Raw genomic sequence first — 27149 nt, 5'->3', positions numbered from 1 at the left:
TTGCTGATGGTGCTTTCGAAAACTGGTTCGTAAAAATAGACACTAAACATGGCGTAGAAATACTGGTGATTTCAGATTTGAGGCGATTTTTCAGATACAAAGTTTGCAAGTCGGTTTATCTCCAGTGCTTACTCTGGGGTTGCGTGTGCAGTACAGTCCCTCATACTTAGAACTCGGTAAGGACAGCATAAGACTCACTTTACCTGTGCTTCAATCAGATGTCAGGAGGAATGTGGGATTCCTCCTGCCTACGCCTCTCCTGGGCTTCCTCCTTTCCTCCTCAATGTGGGCAGATGACATTCAGACTCAGAGGAAGCAGAAGCAGGGGTAGTGCGGTTGGGACTGATCTTCCAGAGGGAAGAAGATAGGAATTGCCATCACAGGCTGGGGCTTTCCAGCTACAAGAAAAGATCTGCGGTACAGATATCATGCTGCTTGCTGCCTCCTTGGCTATTTGGGTCATAGCCGGTGCTGTAAAGCACAGCTCTTCTTTCCTGGGGTCCTACAAGTACTTCATTGGTAGGTACTTCCCAACACAGCATTTCCAGCGTGCCACTGCTAGTCAGTCAAGGTTGCTGGGTGATAGGCATCCCATGTACTGTTAGAAACTGCTGGGACCTGTGTGGCGGCCTTAAAGCTAACGGACACAATCACCCGCAGCCGTGGCCCATTGTTCATTGCCCGCTATCCCCACTTGTTTCCCGTTAAGAGACTGCTATTTTGTTCAGCTGGGGTGGAGAACCCTTGATCTTAGGGAGCAGGGGGGCCCCTCTTTTAACCCTAAGGGATGAAGCGTGGAGGTCTGGGCCAGTTGTACTAAACCCATTCCCAAACCCAAACCCAAACCCAAACCCATCCTCCTTCACAACTCTAAGTGTCAACGTGACACTGGCCAACGAGTCTGGTGGTTTCTAGGAAATATTTTTTTAAAATTTCCCATATAGGACTTCCCTGATGGCGCAGTGGTTAAGTATCTGCCTGCCAATGCAGGGGACACAGGTTCGAGCCCTGGTCTGGGAAGATCCCACATGCTGCGGAGCAACTGGGCCCGTGAGCCACAACTACTGAGCCTGCGCGTCTGGAGCCTGTGCTCCGCAACAAGAGAGGCCGCGATAGTGAGAGGCCCGCGCAGCGCAACGAAGAGTGGCCCCCGCTCGCCGCAACTAGAGAAAGCCCTCGCACAGAAACGAAGACCCAACGCAGCCAAAAATAAATGAAGTAATTATTTTTTTTAAAAAAAGAGAGCTTTAAAACCAAAGGTCAGGGGAATGACTGCTAATGAGTTTGGGGCTTCTTTTTGGGAGGATGAAAATGTTCTAAAATTGATCGTGGTGATGAATGTACCAAAAGAATTTAATTGTACACTTTAATGGGTGAATCGTATGGTATGTGGATTGTCTCTCAATAACGCTGTTATTTAAAAAAAAAAAAAAAAAAGGTCTGCAGGTAGCTAGACTTAAATTATAAAAACAAATATTAAGCCTGCAAAATAAAATACATAGGGGATAAAAATACTTGTTATATTTATGCAATTTTAAAATAGCTAAATGCCGTGTTACTGCACAAAATTTCACTGGTTAGGAAAAACAACAAATTGGAAACAGTGTCTGCCTTCAGGAGTAACTGGATGGGACAGAAGAGAGTTATTTTTTTCCCTGTATACTTTTATAACTTCTGATTTGATACATGTATTAAAAAAATAAGTGTACATATAATTAGTAACAACAGTGTCATACCTCTCCTTAGTACAAGTATGAACTCCCAGGTTGCATATTTTGTTCTGAAAAGAATAAAGAATGAAATATATATGTTTTTAAAAATCAGTCAAAGGAAGTAAAAAACTGAAAGATTCTTACATTTGTCTCATCTCACACTAAAAAGCATTTAGTCATTTCTCTGTTATTAGGCATTATAATCAGGCAGAATTCTTTCTTACCCAACAGTCTGACACATCTTTAAACAATGACACAGTTGACCATTCCCTCCTCCTTGAAAATTTCCTTTCCTTCATTTCTAGTACATCGCACTCTCCTGGTCTTCCTCCTCCCTCAATAACCTCTTATTAATAATCTCCTTTGCTGAATTCCTCTTCATTTCCCAAGAAGGTGTCCAGAAGGTAAGTTCCATGAAGGTGGGAATTTTTGTCAGCTTTGTTCACTACTGTATTCCCAAAGGCTAAAAAAAGTACCCAGATCCATACTCAGTAAATAACTGTTGAATGAATACATGAGTGAATCAGCACCTCCAGGCTCACATTTTGAAAAGCCATAGAAGTAAACTATATTCCACATAACCTTTATGCTTAATCTACTTTATTACATTATATTTCTCTGAACATTGATAATCAATACACTGTTTATTATTTGATTAGCCAAAATACTTCATTCCCTGCTCTTTCTCCATCAATGTGTTTTACACAGTATGTGCAAAACGCACATTTAACAGCTCTTATACTACTTCTAAAAGCATAAACGTAGCATAGAAAAAGAGCAGCTGTTGCTATGGGAATTTTCACTTTTGTTTCTAGTATTAATGTTGAATTAACACAATGACATACTTTAGTAATTTTAAAAAAAGGGGGGACACCCCACTAGACTTAGTTAACTAAGATATCACAGTAAAGACAACACCCAGAAAGTGCCCGAGGCCCGCGCGCGCCCGAGTCGCACTCCCCGGAGGCTTCGGGACGCCGGCCGGGCGCGGTCGCGCGGGGGCGGGGCTCGCGCAGACGTCGGCCCGGGGCGGGGCTGGGGAATCGCGCAGGGGGCGGTGCGCGGTGACGTCGGGCGCCCGGGCGGAGCTGTGGCTGTGGTGGTGGTGGCGGCGGCGGCGGCGCCCGGCCGACAGCGGCAGCGGCAGCGGCAGCGGCAGTCCTGAGCAGGGTGAGACGGCCGCGGTGGCGGCAGCTCGGGGTCGGGCGGCGCCTGGAGCTTCCCGCCCGTCGCTGGCGCTGGGCCCCTCGGCTCTCCTCCGCCCGCTCCGCCTCACAGCCCTGGCTGGGTCCCGGCAGCGCGCCCCCGGGGAGTGCGGAGCCGTAGGTGAGGCTGGCGGGCCGGGCGGCTGGGGGCTGGCGGGCGGGGGCTCTGGGCTGCGGACCGGCGCGGGCGCACACGGCAGGCGCCGGGCGGGCGGCGTCTGTCTCCTCCCGCTTGCCGTAGGAGGCGGTGCGGCGCAAACAGTGGGCCGCCGCCTCCGCCGCTGCTTCAGGGGACCAGTCACGCAGAGCCCGGGGCGGGCCGCCCCGAGGAGCCTGGCGCCCGCGGACAGGTGGGCTTCCCGCCCGGAGGCCCTCGGGCTGCCCGCACGGCCCGGGAGACCCCGCTAGCGGCCTGTCCGCGGTTCACCTCGGCGGCCGGGGAGGGAGGGAGGAAGGGAGGGAGGGCGGCGCGGACGGCCGTCCCGGTTCTCGCGGGCGGCGCCACCAAGGAAGTCCTTTACAGGCCTTTTAAAAGCGTTCTGTCTTTTCTCTATCTGGTTATATATATTTTTTCTTTTCTTCCTGCCTTCCTCAGAAAATCTCTACCTATCCAGCTTTAGAGCAGGAAATTATGCGATTGAATTCTAGCTGTTTCTTTAACAAGAAATTTTTTGTAATGGTATAAACAGAAGAATCCTAGTTTGAACGAATAAAAATGACTCATTTATGTTTATTCTGCATCTGGTATTAGTCAGGTTTATGGCTTTTATTTCCTAAAATCGTTCTAGAAATATTTATTATGATTTTGTTCCTTATATTTTTATCTGCATTATATTGTTATTTCCATGGAAGGTTCTGGACTGTTTCCAAATAAATTCCTTAGAAGGGATTGTTCCTGGCACACTGTTACTTCTGATGCCCTTACATTTGTCAAAAAGAAAATGAGGGTTTTTTGGACCTAAACTGAGAAGAATTATAGCGGAGGGAAGATGAGAGATGTATTTCTTTAACTGCCAATTATGTCTGATCCTGCGAGAGTACAGAATTTTTGATGGGTGTGTCTTCAATTTTGTGGACCCAGGCGTTGCCCACTGCCCAGCTCCTCTGACTATACCTGACCCAGATGCTCAGTTTCTGTCTTTTCTGTATTGATCGTAGGTGGAGGAGTTACTGATGGCCATGGAGAAGGTAAAACAGGAGCTGGAGTCCATGAAGGCGACGCTGTCCTGCACTCAGCAGTCACTGGCAGAGAAGGAAACTCATGTGACCAACCTTCGGGCCGAGAGAAGAAAACACTTAGAGGAAGTTCTGGAGATGAAGTAAGTTTTATAATATTGTTCTTCAGGCATATGCTTAGTTGAAATACTTGTCCTCATCGCTTTCATCTTCTGGCCCCGTTTGTCACGCCTGACACGCTTAGCCTAATTTTAATGCTCACTTGTGTTTCTCACTCCTTAGAACAAATTTGGGACAAATCCTCGTCAACTAGAAACTTTTTTTGCCTCCCTGTCATTGAATTTTGCAGTCCTCTAGAGTGTATGTATCCGTATGCAATTGTGTCTCTGAAGTTCCTGAAACCTTCTGGAAAGTTCTGGCAAGTTGTTGAGCTTTCTGAGGAAGATAACCATTGCTCCTGAGGTCATACGATGGCTAGGCAATTTTTAAAAACATTTTTTATTATAAACATTTCCAAAGGTACACAAAAGTAGAGAATAGTATAGTGAACCTCCTTATACCCATCCCCCATATTTAACCATTAACGTTTGCCACACTCTCCAGTCAGTTTTGACAAAATTGTCACTTTTAGCAGAACCATTCTTGACATCATTTTCGTACTTTCCAGGCATCTTGCAGCTTCCTTGAGATAGTCTGTTGTGAAGGCTGTAGATATCTGCTGTGCAGAATACAGCTGCTGCTTTTTCTCCTCTGTGACTTTGAAAAGTTCTGGTTTCCTTCTCTTCAGAACAAGTATGTCTCTTTTTTAAGTCTCTTAGTACTTTCTCCATCACTCCAATCCCCACCCCTGTGTAATTGTCCTGCTCTCATTTTACTGAAACCAAGTCTATGCTGGGACCCCTCAGTTACCTTCATCACCTCAGCAGTTACCTGTGTTCTTGTCGTCGTCTCTTCTGACTCAGAGGAGATACTGTCTCTCCTTCACCAAGCTCGCTTCTTATTTCTATCACAGATTTAAGCTCTGGTTCCCTCCTCTGCAATCTGTCTCCATTAATTTTCTTTCACATAATCTTTGCTCACTTTCTGTTAGTTCCTTCTTGTCTGCAATAAATACGCACTCTCTCTGACCTAAAGTAAACAGTCTTTCTGAGCCCAGCCAGTGCTTGAAGCTAACATCCCCTCTTCTTTTCTGCTACTTTGAACTATCAATACATGTTGAATATGAGAATTACAAAGTAGCAGAGGATCTTGCCATGACACCTCAGCATGAATTTTCATGGGGCATGATTGTTTTGATATCATGACGGCAGCTCAGGAGTTGAGGAAACAAATATCGGGGTGTCCCCTGTGCTTATGGATTATTAGGACACAGTGGGAGGTTAAGAGAGCCTGATCTTTCAGAAAAGAATTACAGGTGATGTGCTCTCGGAAGTGACAGATACTGGAGCCAGAAATAGGTTGATACGCAGGGAGAACGGGGAGAATTTAGGATTCTGAGTATCGTGATGAGAAAGTTTGCTTCTTACGAGCAGGTTAGTAGAGGCAGTTGAAGACAAGGTTTTATCCCTGATGATAAGAACATAGAGGAAGGATGGGTATAATATTCGGGAATACAAGGTATCGATGTGATACTCCTAAGCACAAACAGGCCCTGCTAAAGCAACGGTGTAGGAGTATTGTTTCGTTTTCTCTGTGTACCAATATCTTGACTTGACTTGTCACATCTTTCCCACTCAGTTCAAGTGTCTATAGCAAAACAGTGGTGGATTTGTAAAGGAATTTTCCTTTATTGTTAGGACTTTGAAAAGATATGAAAGAATTTTTTAAAGAATGCTTGACTTTAAACCATTAAAAGGGAATTGCGTGTGATTTTTGTTGTTGTTGTTGTTATTATTTTTGGAACCACAGTACTAAACTTTCTTATGGACTTCCCTTGCCAACCCAGGTTAGAGATTACATTTCAGAAAAATACTGTGATTTGCAAGACTGTTTTTGGTAAGGTCAAACACTCACACACTAAGGCATGGGATGAGTCATTAAAGTATTCAGAGATTTATAAGTGGTATAGAAATTTGATGAATAAACATTAAATAAAAGTTCTAGAAATAAGGTGTTAAAACCTGGCTCTGACAGGTGACCTGTCTCTTAAATCACCTTCCTCATTTGCTCAGGAGATACTACTACAGCATCATGCTGTTCTTAGATTTTGTACAAGTTTTTTGTCATGCAGATTTACTGACTTAAAAGTTTTTAAAGTAGTCTTTGCTTTAATTTGCACTTAAATTTCTCCTTGTTGTTGTCTCTCATTTTCATATCTTAATAAAATGGTTGTTTAATACCTTTCTTTTAACAAATTAAGCACTTCAGGCCTAATCGTCTATCCAAACATGCTGTTGAGAGTGGTGGCTAATCCCAAACTCCTAATGTATCCCTCCTCCACACTCTTTTCTCCTTTGGTAACCATAAGTTTGTTTTCTATGTCTGTGGGTCTATTTCTGTTTTGTATATAAGTTCATTTGTATCTTTTTTTTTTTTTACGTTCCACATATAAGCGATATCATGATATTTGTCTTTCTCTGTCTGGATTACTTCACTTAGTATGATAATCTCTAGGTCCATGCATGTTGCTGCAAATGGCATTATTTCATTCCTTTTTATGGCTGAATAATATTCCATTGTGTGTGTGTGTGTGTGTGTGTGTGTGTGTATGTATGTGTGTGTATACATATATATGTATAAATATATAAAACACATCTTCTTTATCCATTCACCTATTGATGGACATTTAGGTTACTTCCATGTCTTGGCTATTGTAATAGAGCTGCAGTGAACACTGGGTTGCGTGTATCTTTTTGAATTATGTTTTTCTCTGGATATATGCCCAGGAGTGGGATTGCTGGATCATATGGTAACTCTATTTTTAGTTTCTTCAGGAACCTCCATACTGTTCTCCATAGTGGGTGCACCAGTTTACATTCCCACCATCAGTGTAAGAAGGTTCCCTCTTCTCCATGCTCTCTCCAGCATTTATTGTTTGTAGACTTTTTTGATGATGGCCATTCTTACTGATGTGAGGTGATATCTCATTGTTGTTTTGCTTTGCATTTCTCTAATAATTAGCAATGTTGAGCATCTTTTCATGTGCCTTTTGGCCATCCATACGTCTTCTTTGGAGAAATGTCTATTTAGATCTTCTGCCCATTTTTTGATTGGGTGGTTTGTTTTTTGATATTGAGCTGTATGAGCTGCTTGTATATTTTGGAGATTAATCCTTTGTCAGTTGCTTCATTTGCAAATATTTTCTCCCATTCTGAGGGTTGTCTTTTCATCTTGCTTATGGTTTCCTTTGCTGTGCAAAAGCTTTGAAGTTTCATTAGGTCCCATTTGTTTATTTTTGTTTTTATTTCCATTTCTCTAGGAGGTGGGTCAAAAAGGATCTTGCTGTGATTTATGTCATAGAGTGTTCTGCCTCTGTTTTCCTCTAAGAGTTTTATAGTGTCTTGCCTTACATTTAGGTCTTTAGTCCATTTTGAGTTTATTTTTGTGTATGGTATTAGGGAGTGTTCTAATTTCATTCTTTTCCATGTAGCTGTCCAGTTTTCCCAGCACCACTTATTGAAGAGGCTGTCTTTTCTCCAGTGTATATTCTTGCCTCCTTTATCAAAGATAAGGTGACCATATGTGCGTGGGTTTATCTCTGGGCTTTCTGTCCTGTTCCACTGATCTATATTTCTGTTTTTGTGCCAGTACCATACTGTCTTGATTACTGTAGCTTTGTAGTATTGTCTGAAGTCAGGGAGCCTGATTCCTCCAACTCCATTTTTCTTTCTCAAGATTGCTTTGGCTATTCGGGGTCTTTTGTGTTTCCATGCAAGTTGTGAAATTTTTTGTTTTAGTTCTGTGAAAAATGCCATTGGTAGTTTGATAGGGATTGCACTGAATCTGTAGATTGCTTTGGGTAGTATAGTCATTTTCACAGTGTTGACTGTGGATTTGTCCATTTCTTCCAGGTTGTCCATTTTATTGGCGTATGGTTGCTTGTAGTAATCTCTCATGATCCTTTGTATTTCTGCAGTGTCAGTTGTTACTTCTTTTTCATTTCTAATTCTATTGATCTGAGTCTTCTCAGACTTTATTCTTGATGAGTCCGGCTAATGGTTTATCAATTTTGTTTATCTTCTCAACAAACCAGCTTTTAGTTTTATTGATCTTTGCTATCGTTTCCTTCATTTCTTTTTCATTTATTTCTGATCTGATCTTTATGATTTCTTTCCTTCTGCTAACTTTGGGGTTTTTTTGTTCTTCTTTCTCTAATTGCTTTAGGTAGAAGGTTAGGTTGTTTATTTGAGATGTTTCTTGTTTCTTGAGGTAGGATTGTATTGCTATAAACTTCCCTCTTAGAACTGCTTTTGCTGCATCCCATAGGTTTTGGGTCGTCGTGTTTTCATTGTCATTTGTTTCTAGGTATTTTTTGATTTCCTCTTTGATTTCTTCAGTGATCTCTTGTTTATTAACTAGTGTATTGTTTAGCCTCCATGTGTATGTATTTTTTACAAAATTTTTCCGGTAATTGATATCTAGTCTCATAGCATTGTGGTCAGGAAAGATATTTGATACAATTTCAATTTTCTTAAATTTGTCAAGGCTTGCTTTGTGACCCAAGATATAATCTATCCTGGAGAATGTTCCATGAGCACCTGAGAAGAAAGTATATTCTGTTGTTTTTGGATGGAATGTCCTATAAATATCAAGTAAGTCCATCTTGTTTAATGTATCATTTAAAGCTTGTGTTTCCTTATTTATTTTCATTTTGGATGATCTGTCCATTGGTGAAAGTGGGATGTTAAAAGTCCCCTACTATGATTGTGTTATTGTCGATTTCCCCTTTTTCGGCTGTTAGCCTTTGCCTTCTGTATTGAGGTGCTCCTATGTTGGGTGCATAAATATTTACAATTGTTATATTCTTGTTGGATTGATCCCTTGATCATTATGTAGTGTCCTTCCTTGTCTCTCGTAACATTCTTTATTGTAAAGTCTGTTTTGTCTGATAAGAGAATTGCTACTCCAGCTTTCTTTTGATTTCCATTTGCATAAAATATCTTTTTCCATCCCTTCACTTTCAGTCTATATGTGTCCCTAGGTCTGAAGTGGGTCTCTTGTAGACAGCATATATACAGGTCTTGTTTTTGTATCAATTCAGCAGTCTATGTCTTTTGGTTGGAGCATTTAATCCATTTACATTTAAGGTAATGATCGATATGTATGTTCCTATTACCATTTTCTTAATTGTTTTGGGTTTGTTATTGTAGGTCTTTTCCTTCTCTTGTGTTTCCTGCCTAGAGAAGTTCCTTGAGCATTTGTTGTAAAGCTGCTTTGGCGGTGCTGAATTGTCTTAGCTTTTGCTTGTCTGTAAAGGTTTTAATTTCTCCATGAAATCTGAATGAGATCCTTGCTGGGTAGAGTAATCTTGGTTGTAGGTTTTTCCCTTTCATCACTTTAAATATGTCCTGCCACTCCCTTCTGGCTTGCAGAGTTTCTTCTGAAAGATCAGCTGTTAACCTTATGGGGATTCCCTTGTATGTTATTTGTTGCTTTTCCCTTGCTGCTTTTAATATTTTTTCTTTGTATTTAGTTTTTGATAGTTTGATTAATATGCGTCTTCGTGTGTTTCTCCTTGGATTTCTCCTGCCTGGGACTCTCTGTGCTTCCTGGACTTGATTGACTATTTCCTTTCCCACATTAGGGAAGTTTTCAACTATAATCTCTTCAAATATTTTCTCAGTCCCTTTCTTTTTCTCTTCTTCTTCTGGGACCCCTATAATTCGAATGTTGGTGCGTTTAATGTTGTCCCAGAGGTCTCTGAGACTGTCCTTAATTCTTTTCATTCTTTTTTCTTTTTTCTTCTCTGCAGTAGTTTTTTCCACTATTTTATCTTCCAGGTCACTTATCCATTCTCCTTCCTTAGTTATTCTGCTATTGATTCCTTCTGGAGAATTTTTAATTTCATTTATTGTGTTGTTCATCCTTGTTGTTTATTCTTTAGTTCTTCTAGGTCCTTGTTAAACATTTCTTGTATTTTCTCCATTCTACTTCCAAGATTTTGCATCATCTTTGCTGTCATTACTCTGAATTCTTTTTCATGTAGACTGCCTATTTCCTCTTCATTTGTTTGGTCTGGTGGGTTCTTACTTTGCTCCTTCATCTGCTGTGTGTTTCTCTGTCTTCTCATTTTGCTTAACTTACTGTGTTTGGGGTCTCCGTTTTGCAGGCTGCAGGTTCTTAGTTCCCGTTATTTTTGGTGTCTGCTCCCAGTGGCTAAGGTTGGTTCAGTGGGTTGTGTAGGCTTCCTGGTGGAGGGGACTGGTACCTGTGTTCTGGTGGATGAGGCTGGATCTTGTCTTTCTGGTGGGCAGGTCCACGTCTGGTGTTGTGTTTTGGGGAGTCTGTGACCTTATTATGATTTTCGGCAGCCTCTCTGCTAATGGGTGGAGTTGTGTTCCTGTCTTGTTAGTTGTTTGGCATAGTGTGTCCAGCACTGTAGCTTACTGGTCGTTGAGTGGAGCTGGGTCTTAGCGTTTAGATGGAGATCTCTGGGAGAGCTTTTGCCATTTGATATTACGTGGAGCTGGGAGGTCTCTGGTGGGCCCATGTCCTGAACTCGGCTCTCCCACCTCAGAGACACAGGCCTGGCACCCGGCCAGAGCACCAAGACCCTGTCAGCCACATGGCTCAGAAGAAAAGGGAGAAACAAAAGAAATAAAATAAAGTTATTAAAATAAAAAATAAAAAATAATTATTGAAAATAAAAAAAATTAAAAAGTAATAAAAAAAAGAAAAAAAAAAGAAGAGAGCAACCAAACCAAAAAACAAATCCACCAATGATAACAAACGCTAAAAACTATACTAAGAAAAAAAACAAAAAACGGACAGACAGAACCCTAGGACAATTGGTAAAAGTAAAGCTACACAGGCAAAATCACACGAAGTTCACTGCCTCAATTTGGGGATGATTCATTGTCTATTTAGGTATTCCACAGATGCAGGGTACATCAAGTTGATTGTGGAGATTTAATCCGCTGCTCCTAAGGCTTCTGGTAGAGATTTCCCTTTCCTTCTTTGTTCACACAGCTCCCGGGGTTCAGCTTTGGATTTGGCCTCTCCTCTCCATGTAGGTTGCCTGAGGGCGTTTGTTCCTGCCCAGACAGGACAGGGTTAACGTAGCAGCTGATTCCGGGGCTCTGGCTCACTCAGGCCTGGGGGGAGGGAGGAGTACAGAATGCGGTGGTGAGCCACCGCGGTGAGCCTGTGGTGGCGGAGGCTGGCGTGACATTGCACCAGCCTGAGGCGCGCCGTGTGTCCTCCCGGGGAAGTTGTCCCTGCATCACGGGACCCTGGCAGTCGGGGGCTGCACATGCTTCCGGGAGGGGAGGTGTGGATAGTGACCTGTGCTTGCACACAGGCTTCTTGGTGGCTGCACCTGCAGCCTTAGCGTCTCATGCCAGTCTCTGGTGTCCGTGCTGATAGCCTCGGCTCACGCCCGTCTCTGGAGCTCATTTAGGAGGTCCTCTGAATCCCCTCTCCTCACGCGCCCGAAACAATGGTCTCTTGCCTCTTCGGCAGCTCCAGACTTTTCCCGGACACCCTCCCGGCTAGCTGTGGCATGCTAGCCCCCTTCAGGCTGTGTTCACGCAGCCAACCCCAGTACTCTCCCTGGGGTCTGACCTCCGAAGCCCGAGCCTCAGCTCCCAGCCCCCGCCCGCCCTGGCGGGTGAGCAGACAAGCCTCTCGGGCTGGTGAGTGCTGGTTGGCACCGATCCTCTGTGAGGGAATCTCTCCGCTTTGCCCTCCGCACCCCTGTTGCTGCGCTCTCCTCCGTGGCTCTGAAGCTTCGCCCTGCCACGCCCTGTCTCCGACAGTGAAGGGGCTTCCTAGTGCATGGAAACCTTTCTTCCTTCACAGCTCCCTCCCACTGGTGCGGGTCCTGTCCCTATTCTTTTGTCTCTGTTTTTTCTTTTTTCTTTTGCCCTACCCAGGTACGTGGGGAGTTCCTTGCCTTTTGGGAGGTCTGAGGTCCTCTGCTAGTGTTCAGTAGGTGTTCTGTAGGAGTTGTTCCACACGTAGATGTATTTATGATGTATTTGTGGGGAGGAAGGTGATCTCCATGTGTTACTCTTTCGCCATCTTGAAGGTCTCCCCACTTTTCAGTTTTTTTGTCATATGTATTACTGTTATGGCCATCTTTATTAATACATTTTCACATTTCGGATTATTTTCCTATGATAGGTTGTTAAAAAATTGAATCTATTCATCAGAGGGGATCAAAGGAATTATAGGAGAGGTTTTCCCATATACATTTATGTATTCTTAAAATGTTTTAACACTTATATTTATTACTTTGTAATGAGAAAATGTTACAAAAATGACCCTACAAATTACTATATTATCCCCCTTATATTTGGAGAGAAAAGCAACATTGCTAGAAGATAGTTTCTGCTTCCTAAGGATGATACATTTGTGCTTATAAAATAAAAGAGATGAATATACTTATTGACACACGGTCTTCTAGAAGGATTGGACCACTTTAGGTGATCAGGCATGTACGAATGCATGTATCACCTTACCTGTTCATATAATGTTTAAAAATCTTTTGCCTGAAAAAAACCTTTTACCTCTTTCATAGATTAAAAAGTTTTGTCTTACCTTGCTTTCATTTGCAATTCTTTGTTTACATTTTCATGTGTTTATTGTCAATTTGCATATTGTCTGTGATTGGTATATTCCTATTTGTTAATTTCTCTTGGGGACAGTAAGGTCTTAGTATTTCATTGACGTTTATGGGCTTTTTCAATAGTGAGGATAGAGTAGTTTCCCAGTTGTGAATAATTTTTAGTTTTTGTCATTTGCTCATTAGTTTTTGACTTTTGATGTTTATAATTCTAGATTTCTAAGCAGTAAAATGTACTATACTTTTCTTACATTTGTAATTTGTAATTTTTTTGTAATTTCTTACATTTCGTTTTTTGTTTAGAAAGTCCTTCCCTATCTGAATATCATTAAATGTTATATTTATTCTTTTTATTTTCTAATTAATTTGCATTTTATACCTAGTTCTTTAATCTTCCTGGAACTTATTTTTAATTTTGTGTGGGGAGAACGTATTTATTTTGATGTTTTCCTAATAATTGAACAGCTTTCTAAATACTGTGATCAGTCTCTTTTCTTTTGGTTTGTGGCATTTCCTTTTTCTTTCTTAAGTGCTTAATTATTGTGAGATTTGTTCCATTGATCTCTTTGTTGATATTCTTTTTCCAGGACTACATTGATTTGATTATAACAGGCTTTCAATTTGTATTAATGGCCGATGGGGTGTTGAAAAAAATGTCCTTCAAATATATATGTACACACACACACACATATACATATATATATATATATATGCTGTTCTTAACTCTTTATTCTTATGTGCTGCCAGACATTCTTACCCCACTCTTATATGCTGGCTGCCTCAGGTGTCAGCTTAAATGGTACGTCTTCAAAGAGACCTTCCCTAACCATCCTGCCTAAAGTAGGGCAGTCTGTGCCAGTATCAGCACAAATAAATCAGTCAGCCTTTCAGAAGTCATTTCCTTTGACACCAAATCTTCCAGATGCAGTTCTCATGTTCCTCATTATTGGGTGAGCTGTTAAAATGAAGACAACTATTGATCCACCGTCAGCTCCTATTTAATTGCTTAAAACTTCCAGCAATTAAATAGGAGCAAATTCTGTCATTTAAGAGAAGTGACTTACTATTGAAGAGTATAAATTCTAAAGTTGTAGTTAAAAAACTTATACAGTACATTTTTTTTTAATACAGTACGTTTTTGATTATGTCCTAGATGAAAAAGACAGCCAGTGTCTGGGACAAAAGATCAGCAAGGCTCTGTAAAACCTTTGTCCCATTTTAAAATGAAGTATTAGGACATCTGTGCCATGGAGATTCAAGCTAGTGTCCCTGAGAATTTTCAGCTGCACCAGAGTGGTGATTGCTCAACAGACTAAACTGGAGAGTGTGGGATAATTATCACAAGAGGACCACATACAATGATGACATGGAAAGTGATTAGTTACAAACAATCAATAGCATAAGAAAAGGATATTAAAAGAAAGTTTTTAGAGGTACTGATTTCAGTGAGAAAAGGCTGGTGAGATATTTTGATTCTTTATTAATTGGTTTTCTTCATGCAGGGCTTTCAAAAAGAAAACAAGTAATTTGAGCACACTAACCAACTTTATTTTTCATGAAAAAAGAAGGCCCTTTGTGATTTTAATGCTGCTTAACTCTTTTCTTCACTGTTCATGTGGTTATAATCTTAAGCAAACAAACAAAAAATTGCTATTATAAGGCTGTGGTGCTTCAATGGCAGTAATGGCAGTGACCCTAGTACAATTTTCAGTAGAGAAACAGAGCTAATTGATTTATAACCATTATTCTAATTAAATAATCATAAATAATAAGCTTCATGTTAGGGATTATGTTATCAAGTGTGTTGTTTTGTCCTTATTTCTCACATGTTTTACTTTGGTGAAGAATTACAAGCTGTAAATGGTACAGATGAACCGGTTTTCAGGGCAGAAATAGACACAGATGTAGAGAACAAACGTATGGGCACCAAGGGGGGAAAGTGGCGGGGAGGGTGGGTGGTGGTGGGATGAACTGGGAGATTGGGATTGACATGTATACACTAATATGTATAAAATAGATAACTAATAAGAACCTGCTGTATAAAAAAATAAATAAAATAAACTTCAAAAATTCAAAAAAAGAAAAAAAAAAAGAATTACAAGCTGTAATCCAAATGAATTGAAGGGACTATTGAGATGATCCAGTCATTGCTTTTTGAAAAACACTTTAAGCTGCAGACCCCTTTTTCAAATGAATATTATTCAGATATGAAAATAAAACTTATTATTTATTAATTAACTAATTTATTTTTTGGCTGTGTTGGGTCTTCGTTGCTGCGCACAGGCTTTCCCTAGTTGCGGCGAGCGGCGTGGGGCGCAGGCTTCTCATTGCGGTGGCCTTTCTTGTTGTGGAGCCGGGATCTAGAGCGCAGGCTCAGTAGTTGTGGTGCACGGGCTTAGTTGCTCTGCGGCATGTGGGATCTTCCCGGACCAGGGCTCGAACCCGTGTCCCCTGCATTGGCAGGTGGATTCCCAACCACGGTGCCACCAGGCAAGTGCCTAAAACTTATTTTAAGAAGTAAAATGAAAAAGAAGGCAAAGCTGTTCTGATTGAGACAGGACTGGGGAGCCCAGATGCCCCAGTGTGGCCCTGCCAGGCATTCCCTGAAGATGTTCTTTAGAACCCCTAGGGCTTCCCAGGGCTGGGTTCAATAAGCCACTAACCAAACCTTTTGATTTTACAAACAGGAGCAACAACAGTAGCTGCCATTTATTGATAATTTACAGTGTGATAGGTGTTCTGTCTTACTGCTAATTATTATAATAACCCTGTAGATTAAGTTTCATAATGTTCATAGTATAGATTAATAAATTAAGGCTCAGAGTATTTAGTTAACTTCACTGAAGTCATCCTGATGGAACCAGGAATTGAACCCAGAGCCAGATCTTTCTTGGTCTGTGTTCTCCCCTTAGAGAAAGGGTCCTTATCAACTTCTTTCAGTTTCTGTGACACAGTTTTCCTGATTTCTGCCGACTTCTCTGACTGCTCCTCTTGTCTCCTTTGCCCGCCTCTTACCCTCTGCCTGCCATGTAATGTTGAATCAGTCCTATGACTATCTCCTCTTGCTGTGTTTTCTTTTCCTAGGGAGGCTCATTCACTACCTTGGCCTCAGTTAACATCTGTGTATCAGAGCTTCCACACTTAACATCTTTAGCTCATATCATTCCTCTAAGCTCCAGACCCACATGCCCAGTTGCTCCCTCAAACCTTTTCTCAGCATCTCAAAAGCACATTACATTCAGCTCAAGATTTCCCCTCAATTCTGGTCCTTCCTTATTTTTTCCCATTTTTGTTTATGGTGCCACCAACTTGTCCATGGTGTTTAAGTCAGAAACTTCAGAATTTTCCTTGATTGCTTCATTCCCTCATTTCCCACCCTGCCAGTCAAATGCTGGTGATCTTTTTTCTCTGAAGTATTTCTGTAAGCCATCCATTTTCCCACCCCACAGCCACTGTCATAGTTTGGTCATGTCGCTGTTGGCTGACATTATTGCAGTGGTCTCCCAATTTTCCCGTCTTTCTGTTTCCCCCTGATATGCAGCCTCATTGCAGCCAGTCTGAGCTTTTGAAAGTGCCCATGTGATGTTTGAATCCTGGCTCCACCACTCACTAGTTATGTGAGCTTGGCAGGCTGCTAAGTCTTTCCAAACCTTAGTTTCCTCATCTGTAAAATGGTTATATAATTCTTACCTCATGTACTTGTTCTAAGAATTAAATGTGGTACTAGGTGCCCGGCATCACTGTTAGTGATGATGGTAGAGATGATCATACTCTGCTCAAAACTTTTTCAGGGCTTCCTGTTGCCCTTAAAGTCCAGAACTCTTGTCACACTTCCTTGGTGCCCAGTCTCCTTAATCCCTCAAATGTGCTGTGCCCCCTCCTTCTTGAGGGTCTTCACCTAAGTAGTCTTCTCCTCACAGTAGAAGTGTTGTGTCTTTAAATAGTTAATGGAAGTTAACTCATTCTTCAGATCTCACCCAGCCCCCAAATCTTCTCTTATCTTTTACTACCTTGGATTTATAGCTTTTATCCCTGTTTGCAGTTATAATTGTGTATTTTTGTTGCTGTTGGGATTAATGACTCTCTTATCCACCGTTATCTGTCTTATCTACCTTCATATGGAGACAGACCATGTTTATTATAGCCACCTGCCATGGTATCTCTGTCAGGGAGCTTAATGCCTGCTACTAACTAAAGATCTTTCTTCCCTCAGTGAGGGCTTATACTTCAGTATTTTTTTTCTGTTCTCCAATGTTTGGTTAAGTTTATTTTTCAACAGCACTGCCTCCTTTGTGGGTAGAATTGTCTGAAATGGACTCTTTCATGTTAATTACTAGTTCTTGTTCTTGATGGAGAGAACTCCCAAGGTAGCCGGAGCCCTCTCAGAATCTGTCGTTCTTCTGGTATTGAAATAGGCTAGGGGTTCGTTTTTCCGCCTAGGATAAAGTGCTGTTCTTGTGTTCCTGTAGGTTTTGTGTTTTTGTGGCACTTGTCTATACGTTGGGATTCATACTTTCTTTTGCTTAAGTCTGTATAAGAAATATGACATATTTTAGGTCCACTAACGTCATCAAATGTTCCTTTGTGAACCTCTCATTTAAGTTTTCTTGTTTTTGTTTAGATACCTTGGGTTAAGCAAGTAGGTTTATTTAAAAAGCCAATTTTCCTTATAATATGGGGATCAAAGAATGTGTTCTTAAAAGCTGTCAGAAAAAAAGAATTATATAAGCATCTATCCCAATTCATAAGTTTAGTTTAAAAATATTTTAAACATTAGTAATGAATCAGGTATCCCTGTGTTACTTTTTTGTTTCTCAAATACCTGAGAGAAAAAAAGAAGCCTGCTTATTTATTTATTTTCCAATAAATATGAAAGGGATAGAAAGGAAATTCTTGAAACTGTTGATTATTGTTGCTTTCAGATTTTGTGTCCTTATCTCTAAGATCATTTTTATAGGCATCTTTGACATCAAAATTTTGGTACTGAGATTAAAGTAGTTGTATTTTGTGGGGATTCTCAGGGAAAGATGCCATTTTAGGAAGTAGGGTGAGCGGAGAGAAATTAGGATTCTTTCCCATCTTTTCTGTTTCTTCTCTCATTCCTTCTTTCAGAGAGAAAAGATCCTATGGATAGAATTTTTGCTTTTTAAAAAAAATTCTCAAGCCTTACAGCGATACTTGGGCTCTGCTAATTAAAGTAGCTTCATAAGTAATAACTTTCTTTGAAAACACTGTCTTTATTCCTTATGGATGGAATTGAATGCACAATCATTTAGCTTTTTTTTTTTTTTTTTTTTTTTTAAGGTAACAACCCAATCCATTTCCACCAAAAATTTCCTTCTAGGAAAGTGGTTTTATGATTAATGGAAAGTGTTATATGATTAATGGTTCTGTAGATATGAAAGTTATAGGCTGGATATCTGCTCCCTTTTATCATCTGTGTCATGCATCTTGTTTATAGTAAATTGAAAAAGGTACATTTAAATGACCAGTAAGGTTGAAGACACGCTCTACTACCTGGCAGTTTCATTTCTGTGTGTCTCCTTGAGAGAAACTTTTGCACATGTGCACAAGGAGACAGGTAGATGTACATGTGCTTGTCGTAACAGTGAAAAAAGTGGAAAAACATCTAACTGTTCCTCAAGTAGGTGAGTGGGTAAGTTGGTATTTATTCACAAAATGGAATATGAGTACACAGTCCCTTCCTCCAAAATACTTAGGGCGCATGTATGTTGGAATTTAGATGTTTTTCAGATTTTGAAAGGTAATCCAGTACATAAACTGTATATTGTGTAATACTCCCATTGGGATCTGGACAATACCCAGTAATCAAACATATTAAATCTGTAGCAAAACTTAGGAATATTCATATTAAATTGGATAAATAAATGGTAAATAGCCTCATAGCAGTTGAGTCAGGTTTTTCCATTAAGCTTGGAGAAAAATTTAAGTCTTTTTAAAGCTCTTTGGATTTTAGAATTTTGGATAAGGAATTGTGAAACCTGTATTATACAGTTCATAAAAGTGAACGAGGGCTTCCCTGGTGGCGCAGTGGTTGGGAGTCTGCCTGCTAATGCAGGGGACGCGGGTTCGAGCCCTGGTCTGGGAGGATCCCACATGCCGCGGAGCGGCTGGGCCCGTGAGCCACAATTGCTGAGCCTGCGCGTCTGGAGCCTGTGCCCCGTGACGGGGGGGGCCGCGACAGAGAAAGGCCCGCGCACCGCGATGAAGAGTGGTCCCCGCACCGCGATGAAGAGTGGCCCCCGCTTGCCGCAACTGGAGAAAGCCCTCGCGCGAACCGAGGACCCAACACAGCCAAAAAAATAAAAAATAAATAAATAAATAAATAAATAAGAAAATCCTTTAAAAAAAAAAAAAAAAAAAAAGTGAACGAGCTAGAGTTATGTATATCAGTGTGGATAAATCTCAAACACGTTTTTAAAAAATTGAAGTATTGTTGACATATTATATTAGTTTCAATATTTTGCTATTGGGATACATTACAAAATGATCAACACACTGGGTCTGGTTAACATCCATCACCACACATAGTGACAAAGAACTTTTTTTTCTTGGGATGAGAACTTTTAAGATCTAGTCTCTCAGCAACTTTCAAATATGTAATACAGTGTTATTAACTATAGTCACCATGCTGTACATTATATTCCCAGGACTTATATATTTTTATAACTGGAAGTTTGTACCTTTTGACTCCCTTTACCCATTTCACCCACTCCCTGTCCCCCACCCCTGGCAACCACCAATCTGTTCTCTACCTGTGAGCTTGTGGTTCTGCCCCCCCCTCCGAAATGGTAAGATTTTATTTTTTTTTATGGCTGAATAATATCCCATTGTGTGTATCTATACACATATGTGTATAGATATACACACCACATTTTCTTTATCCATTCATCCATTGATGGACACTTAGGTTGTTTCTATATCTTGGGTATTATAAATAATGCTGCGGTGAACATGGGGGTGCGGATATCTTTTCGAGTTAGTTATTTTTGTTTTCTTTGGATAAAAACTCAGAAGTGGAATTGCTGGATCTAATGGCAGTTCTATTTTTAATTTTTTGAGGAACCTCCATTACTGTTTCCTATAGTGGCTATACCAGTTTACATTCTCAGACACATTATGTTGAGTAACATGAGCAATTTGCAAAGAGAATCAAGAACAGATGACATCACTTCTGTGAATTTCAAATAAGCAACAGTGAGGGGTGGGGGAGAGAGAGAGATATCTGAAGCAAATAAGGCAAATTGTTGATGGTGATTTCCATACGTTGTTGTATATTTGAATGAGTCTCTGTAGTCCCAAGCTTCTGCTTTCTTCTCTAACCTTTTTAAGAATGCAGGGTTACAACTGAATTAGGTGATAGAGCATAATACATGTTGGGACTGGAAGTGTTCTTAAAATCAACTAAATTATCCTTTTTTCTTTTAAGTGAAGTCATTCCTACTTGTTAAGAAATTTTCTTGAATATTTATTTACTTTTCCCTTTTCTGACCTATGTCTGTTACTTTTTTCTCTTTTAATATATTTATTTTTTGTTGGAGTATAGTTTACATACAGCAAAATACATGGATCTTCCGTATCATAGTTCCATGAGTTTTGACAAATGCCAGTAGTCGTATAATGCAGTCTTAACGAAGATATAGAACATTTCCATCATCCCATAAGGTTCCCTTGAGCTCCTTCCCAATCAGTATTTTCCCTGCCCCGAACACATAGATAGTGTTCTAATTCCTTTCACTTTAGATTAGTTTTGCCTGCTCTAGAACCTCCTATACATGGAACCATATAGTCTGTACTCTGTTGTGTTTGGCTTCTTTTGCTCAGTGTACTATATATTTTTTTTAAAGTTTATTCGTGTTATTGCATGTATCCATAGTCATCCTAATATTGAGTAGTTTTCATTGCATGGATACTGCATAATTAATTTATCCATTCTCCTGTTGATGGGGTTGTTTCCAGTTTTGGCTCTTATGAATAAAGCGGTTGTAAACATTTTTATACAGATGTGTTTGTGGCCATGTTTTTATTTCTCTTGCGGAAATATCTAGGAGTGGAATCGCTGGGTCATAGGGTAAGTGCATGTTTAACTTTCCCCAAAAGTATGCAGTCAGCTGAAGTGAAGTGAAAGATTTTGTGGTCATAGACCTAAGTATTCAAATTGAAAATACAACGCGATGAGTAAATATGGATGTAGGAGATGAATGAAAATAATGGTAACACATGTATTTATTGGAGTTTATGTGATAAAATTGGTGAGAGTCAAGAAAACAAATGTATTTTCCTTTTAAATACCCCGTGAAGATCCCATATGGTTTTATTTCTTCTCAACATGATGTTAAAACATGAAGCAATCTTTTGTATTGTCTGTTTACTACCTAAATTGATTTTCAAAAAAATTTTATTAATTTTTAAAGATTTCTTTTATCTACTTAACATTTTTACAGAAGCATGTGCAAAAGAGTCTTTGATATGCCTTATTTGATGGTTGCCATGGAAAAATTAAGGGATTGTATACAAAAAAAATAATATTTATACCTTGGTGTTTTGCTTTTGAAACAATTATGATTTTCTCCATAATAGTTTGACTTTTTATTGTTATTTTATCCCCAGATGCTTCTTTGGTTTTATTTATCAAGATTCTCTTTCTCTCTCTTTTTAATGACACTTTTTAAAGATTTGTTCCTTGTAGAGAAATGCAGTTAAATTTTATATGTTGATCTTATATGCGCCAGGCTTGCTAAACTCTTTTTTTTAAAAAATATTTAATTATTTATTTGTTTTATTTTTGGCTGCGTCAGGTCTTAGTTGCTGCACGCGGGATATTCCTTGCGGCATGCAGGATCTTTCGTTGCGGTGCGCGGGCTCCAGAGCGCGTGGGCTCTGGTGGGCTCTGTAGTTGTGGCACGTGAGCTGAGTTGCCCCGTGGCATGTGGGATGCAGAATCCACGTCCTCTGCATTAGAAGGTGGATTCTTAAATTTATTTATTTTATTTATTTATTTATGGCTGTGTTGGATCTTCGTTTCTGTGCGAGGGCTTTCTCTAGTTGCGGCAAGTGGGGGCCACTCTTCATCGCGGTGCGCGGGCCTCTCTCATTATCGCGGCCTCTCTCGTTGCGGAGCACAGGCTCCAGACGTGCAGGCTCAGTAATTGTGGCTCACGGGCCTAGTTGCTCCGCGGCATGTGGGATCTTCCCAGACCAGGGCTCGAACCCGTGTCCCCTGCATTAGCAGGCAGATTCTCAACCACTGCGCCACCAGGGAAGCCCTAGAAGGTGGATTCTTAACCACTGGACCACCAGGGAAGTCCCTTGCTGGACTCTTAATTATACAGATATTTTGTCTGTAATTTCTTATGAGTTTTCTTCCTACAATCTCTGTATAATGACTTTCTTGCTTTCTAATTCTTATACCTTTGGTTTCCTTCTCTTGTCTTAACTGCACTTGATCTTAGTATCTCTAGAACAAAATACAACAGTGGACTGTTGTAGTCTATCAGTTGCCTAGTGTAGATTTGATTTTTACAAGAAAGCCCATTATTAAAGAGGTAAGTCTTGAAAAAAAATGTGAGTAATTTGGTTGGTTTATTCTGGTTAGCTGATGTTCTTTGTATATGTTCTATGCTATTTTCTCCCCAAGACAGAATTATTTATGTAAATAATTTTGATGGGCTTCATTTCAGTTTAACACAGTTTAGTGATAGTGTGTGTGACAGCATCTTAAACAATGGCAGTGTACAGGAGTGCTTTTCTGTAAGATTGTAAGGTCATGATCTCTTTGTACTCTCCCTCAATATCAGTCTTCCTTGCCTCTACTCTTTCTCTGGAGGAAAAGGGGGGGGGGAAAGGAAAAAGGAATTCTATAGCTTCTGGAAAGCTTTGGGCACACAGTGACTTCAGTGTTGACATAGCTCTGTGGGACACAGACATTAGCCCGTTAGCTTTATGCCAGCAGGGACCCCCCCCCACCCCGCCCCGCCACCTCACAGTCAAGCTGCTGCCTCCGGTGTGTGTTTATTCAGCTGAATCCACTCCCAGTTGTAGCATTGCCAGGGTTAGCTCTTAACATGTTCACAGCTGATAGGTATCGCTTAACTCTTCTTTCTTTACCCTTCTTTCTTCACCCTTCTTCTTGATTTATATACTAGTATTTCAGGGACTAAATCTGGGAATTTTGTTAACCTCATTGACGTCTGTTGCAGGTGCTTGAAACTTTTGGGTTGTAGAGCATGAAGAAAGAAGTGAGGTTGATACTTAAAATGCTGCTAGACTGAACAGTACCTTTATGGTCCCTTGTATTTAATTCTGCCTTTGCTTTGTTAGTACTGAGCATTCTCAAGTTAAACACTATGGAAATGGTTACTATAGGATCCCTCTGCTGGTTGATTTTACTTTTAAGGTTAAAAAAATTTTTATTTTGATGTTATTTTTTAATGGAATGACGTCTTCAATCCTGACATTGCTTAGGATGATATTTTTACTACTGTAATATCTGGTTTGGGATATTATCTTTTCTTCTTTCTGTACTTTTCTTCCTCCACCCATTCCTTCCTCTCTATTTCTGCCTTTTGTTCAGTTTGAGAGTCAGACAGGCTTTCTAGAGGAGGTAATGCCTGATCTAAGGATGAAAGGACAGGTAGGATTTAGCTGGGAGTGAAAGTGAGGGAACGGGTAGAGGATATTCTTTATTTATATTTTATTTATTTATTTATTTATTTATTTATTTATTTATTTAACATCTTTATTGGAGTGTAATTGCTTTACAATGGTGTGTTAGTTTTCTGCTTTGTAACGAAGTGAATCAGTTATACATATACATATACTCTTTAAGTAGAGGTTAAGGGGTAAGTAAATGGTATGGGAGTTTGGGTAACTGAAAGCTATTTGGAATTTCTAGAACCTGTACTAAAATCAGTTTATTGTCACTTGAGTTGTTGTCTTGATGAGCACACAATAATAGAATGTATTATGACCTCGGGACTTCCCCATTTTGATAGTATTTTTGTTTATTCTTTAATTTCTCCTCTGGGTTATGCTGGCATAAAGGCAGATGTTCTTTTTTCTCTCCTGGATTCAGTAGCAGAGAGTAGCTGCTAGGAATCTGGAATAATTGCTTGTTCATTTTCTTGACTCTGACATCTTTTTTAGAGGAGAATAAGCTCAAAGTAGCATTCATTTAAACAATTTAATCTATCCATTTGAATTCTGGTATGGTTGTTTCTTGCATTGTAGTATGTCTCTTGCTGGTGTTTATTTAGATCAGTCTGAGAACTTGGTTTTGGTTTAATATTTGAGAGTTTACAGTGTGCTTTGCTGCACAGAAAATAAATCCTTGTCAGCAACTGAAAGAATCAACGGAAAGAATACTAGACTAATGATCAGACGAAATGAACTACCTAGAGGCTCTTGCTTTGTCTCAGTCTTGGAGGTTCAGACTCATTAAAAAACTTTGAGTTTCTTCTAAAATGATAGAAATTAGAATACTTTCTTTTCATATTAAAGATTCATGAATCCAAATCATAGTGATCTTATAGAATCTGAACTTCATTCGAGTATGTTGCATATATAATAAGCGCTTTTATGTGTCCCATTTCTCGTTCTTGAATATTCTTAATTTAAAAGTTATAATAAGGTATAGTGCTGGTGTGTGAGTGTGTATATATAGCTATTAAGTTTTACCACTTTGTAAGCTCTGTTTTTGGATAAGAACTCTATCACACTTTTTATTTATTTATTTATTTATTTATTTATTTATTTATTTATTTATTTATGGCTGCGTTGGGTCTTCGCTTCTGTGTGAGGGCTCTCTCCAGTTGCGGGAAGTGGGGGCCATTCTTCATCGCGGTGCGCGGGCCTCTCACCATCGCGGCCTCTCCCGCTGCAGAGCACAGGCTCCAGACGCGCAGGCTCAGTAATTGTGGCTCACGGGCCCAGTCGCTCCGCGGCATGTGGGATCCTCCCAGACCAGGGCGCGAACCCGTGTCCCCCGCATTGGCAGGCAGACTCTCAACCACTGCGCCACCAGGGAAGCCCTATCCTACACTTTTGGTGTATGTTGTATAGTATTAAAAGTATAAAAGATTCTTGTTGACAGTTAATTATTTGAAAATGCTTCTCTTCACTTCAGATCAAACACAAATAAATCCAGAGTGTATAATTAACATTTTTTTAAAAATTAGGATTGCATTTAGTATTTTGGCCAGGTTGTATTTGAGATAGAATTTTTTGTGTGTTAGCTGGTAAGGAACTAATTGTTACAGAATAAGAGTAATTCTCTCTGTTATAGGGGAAAGATATAGTTTTCCGGGGACTTGATTTGCATCTACTATCCAGTAGCCATTTACTTTCAAAATAATGTGTGAAAATTTGTTTTTGTCAATCTTTCATCAAAAATTTATTGAGCACTTACTATACCAAACACTGTGCCGTGCCCTAGAGTAACAAGATGAAAGTCCCAAGTTCTAGAAAGTTTTTCTTGAAGACAGATACAAAGAAATAAATTGCAGATTGGGCTGGTAAGTGCTCTTCTTAGGGACACATACGGTACAGCACAAATCAGAACATCACAGAGCCTGAGGATCGACTTGGGTGATGTTAGTAAGAATTATTATAAACTCTTTTGCATCTTGCATTGATAAAGTTTCCTCAATGTATGTATTTACATGTTTCAGAAAAAAAATCGTTCTTAATTTAACATAAGAGGATGCAGTACTGGTATTTTTTCTAATGGTTATCTTGACAAATAGTGCATTGAACTCTCTGGGATACAGTATAATGTTTGTGATGATGACCGTTTTCATGTATCCATAATATTCTTTTTCTGTAACTAAAAATAGCTCTAGACTCCTTGGTTCTGTCATTTTAGAAATCAGGATAAACTGGATCAAAGCGTTCTCTTGTTCAGAGAAACTAATGGAAGTTTTGCCTCAGAAGAGCTTCTGATATTTGTCTAAAATATATGAAGCATTGTTGTGATGTTTTGTTGTTTTTGAGATGTATTTTTCTAAAAAATGATCATAAACCCTATCAGAGATTTAAGAATTTTCATTACTATTGTTCACAACATCCTACCATTTCATTGAGATACAGCTTGGTGTAATTTTAGTACAATCCTTGGACTAAATTTTAAGCAGTTATTTTTCCAGTCTTCCAGCTCAAGCTGAGTGTTAGAGTGAGCAGAAGTAGACTAGTGAGTGTTGGTGTACAATTTGGCATGTGAGAAGTGTGAGATCATTTTGGAGAGTGTCATAAGCAGAATTCCCAAATAGAAATTTTCCTAATATCTGACAACTGAGATTGTCCTGCTAAATTCAGCATGTGTTTTTGGTCGGTCATGGTAAATCTCTGTGATATGTGCAGATATGCTCCCTTTATCTTCAGTATGAATGTGCTAGAGAAAGAGCAGCCTGGCTTATTGCCTGCTGCTTCTTTCTTCTCCCAGGGGAGTTGGCAGGAATTTTAGTAAAGTGAATCTAGCTTGAATGTAGCCTAAAGAAGGGGTGCTGATTCCCATTTCAATGGAGAAAATTGCTGTGTAGCCTTCTCGGCTACCAGTCAGAGCATCATTTTAATTCTGTATTCTAGTAAAATGGGTGCAAGCAGAGCTGAAGAAGCAGAGCTGAAGAAGCAGGGCACATTAGTCGTTGTATTTTCTTTCTTCACCAAAACAGTGCTTGCCATACTAGTATAATCACAAGTGCTAAAGTGTATGTGAGACTGTTAGCTGTCATCAACATCTGTTTCTCCTGATTTGAATGAATTTGGTGATGAGTGTCCAGAAAAGGAGGGACAGTTGTACCTAGAAATCAGTTTCATTGTTGAATTTAACTTCTGATATTTCCCTGTGGGATAAACTTGCTCAGAATTTATTTGGATTTTTTGACTTCCAAAGGTAAAGAATGAAACTGGAGGTTGATTATAGGCTTCAGAGAATTAGCAATTTGACACATCTTTTTATTAAGGATTTTTTTTTTAATTAATTAATTTATTTATTTATTTATTTTTGGCTGTGTTGGGTCTTCGTTTCTGTGCGAGGGCTTTCTCTAGTTGTGGCAAGCGGGGGCCACTCTTCATCGCGGTGCGCGGGTCTCTCACTATCGCGGCCTCTCTTGTTGCGGAGCACAGGCTCCAGACGCGCAGGCTCAGTAGTTGTGGCTCATGGGCCTAGTTGCTCCGCGGCATGTGGGATCTTCCCAGACCAGGGCTCGAACCCGTGTCCCCTGCATTAGCAGGCAGATTCTCAACCACTGCGCCACCAGGGAAGCCCTTTATTAAGGATTTTGAACTCCAACAACTGTTGAGAATCTTTACAGC

The 27149-nt window shown here is 40.0% G+C and overlaps 1 protein-coding gene across 1 annotated transcript in view; it reads left to right on the top strand.

Annotated features, from left to right (window-relative positions):
- The first annotated feature begins 2405 nt into the window (after positions 1–2405).
- Positions 2406–27149, top strand: part of LOC130706696 (uncharacterized) — a 57335-nt gene continuing 32591 nt past the window's right edge. The window contains exons 1-3 of the mRNA XM_057539399.1: positions 2406–2419; positions 2635–3038; positions 4076–4236. Coding sequence (XP_057395382.1) covers positions 2406–2419; positions 2635–3038; positions 4076–4236 — 579 coding nt within the window. The remainder of the gene's footprint in view (positions 2420–2634; positions 3039–4075; positions 4237–27149) is intronic.

Source organism: Balaenoptera acutorostrata, unplaced genomic scaffold (assembly GCF_949987535.1).
Source record: "Balaenoptera acutorostrata unplaced genomic scaffold, mBalAcu1.1 scaffold_996, whole genome shotgun sequence".
NCBI lineage: Eukaryota > Metazoa > Chordata > Mammalia > Artiodactyla > Balaenopteridae > Balaenoptera > Balaenoptera acutorostrata.
Note: the sequence above shows the minus strand (reverse complement) of the source record. Positions and strands in the feature narration are given on the sequence as shown.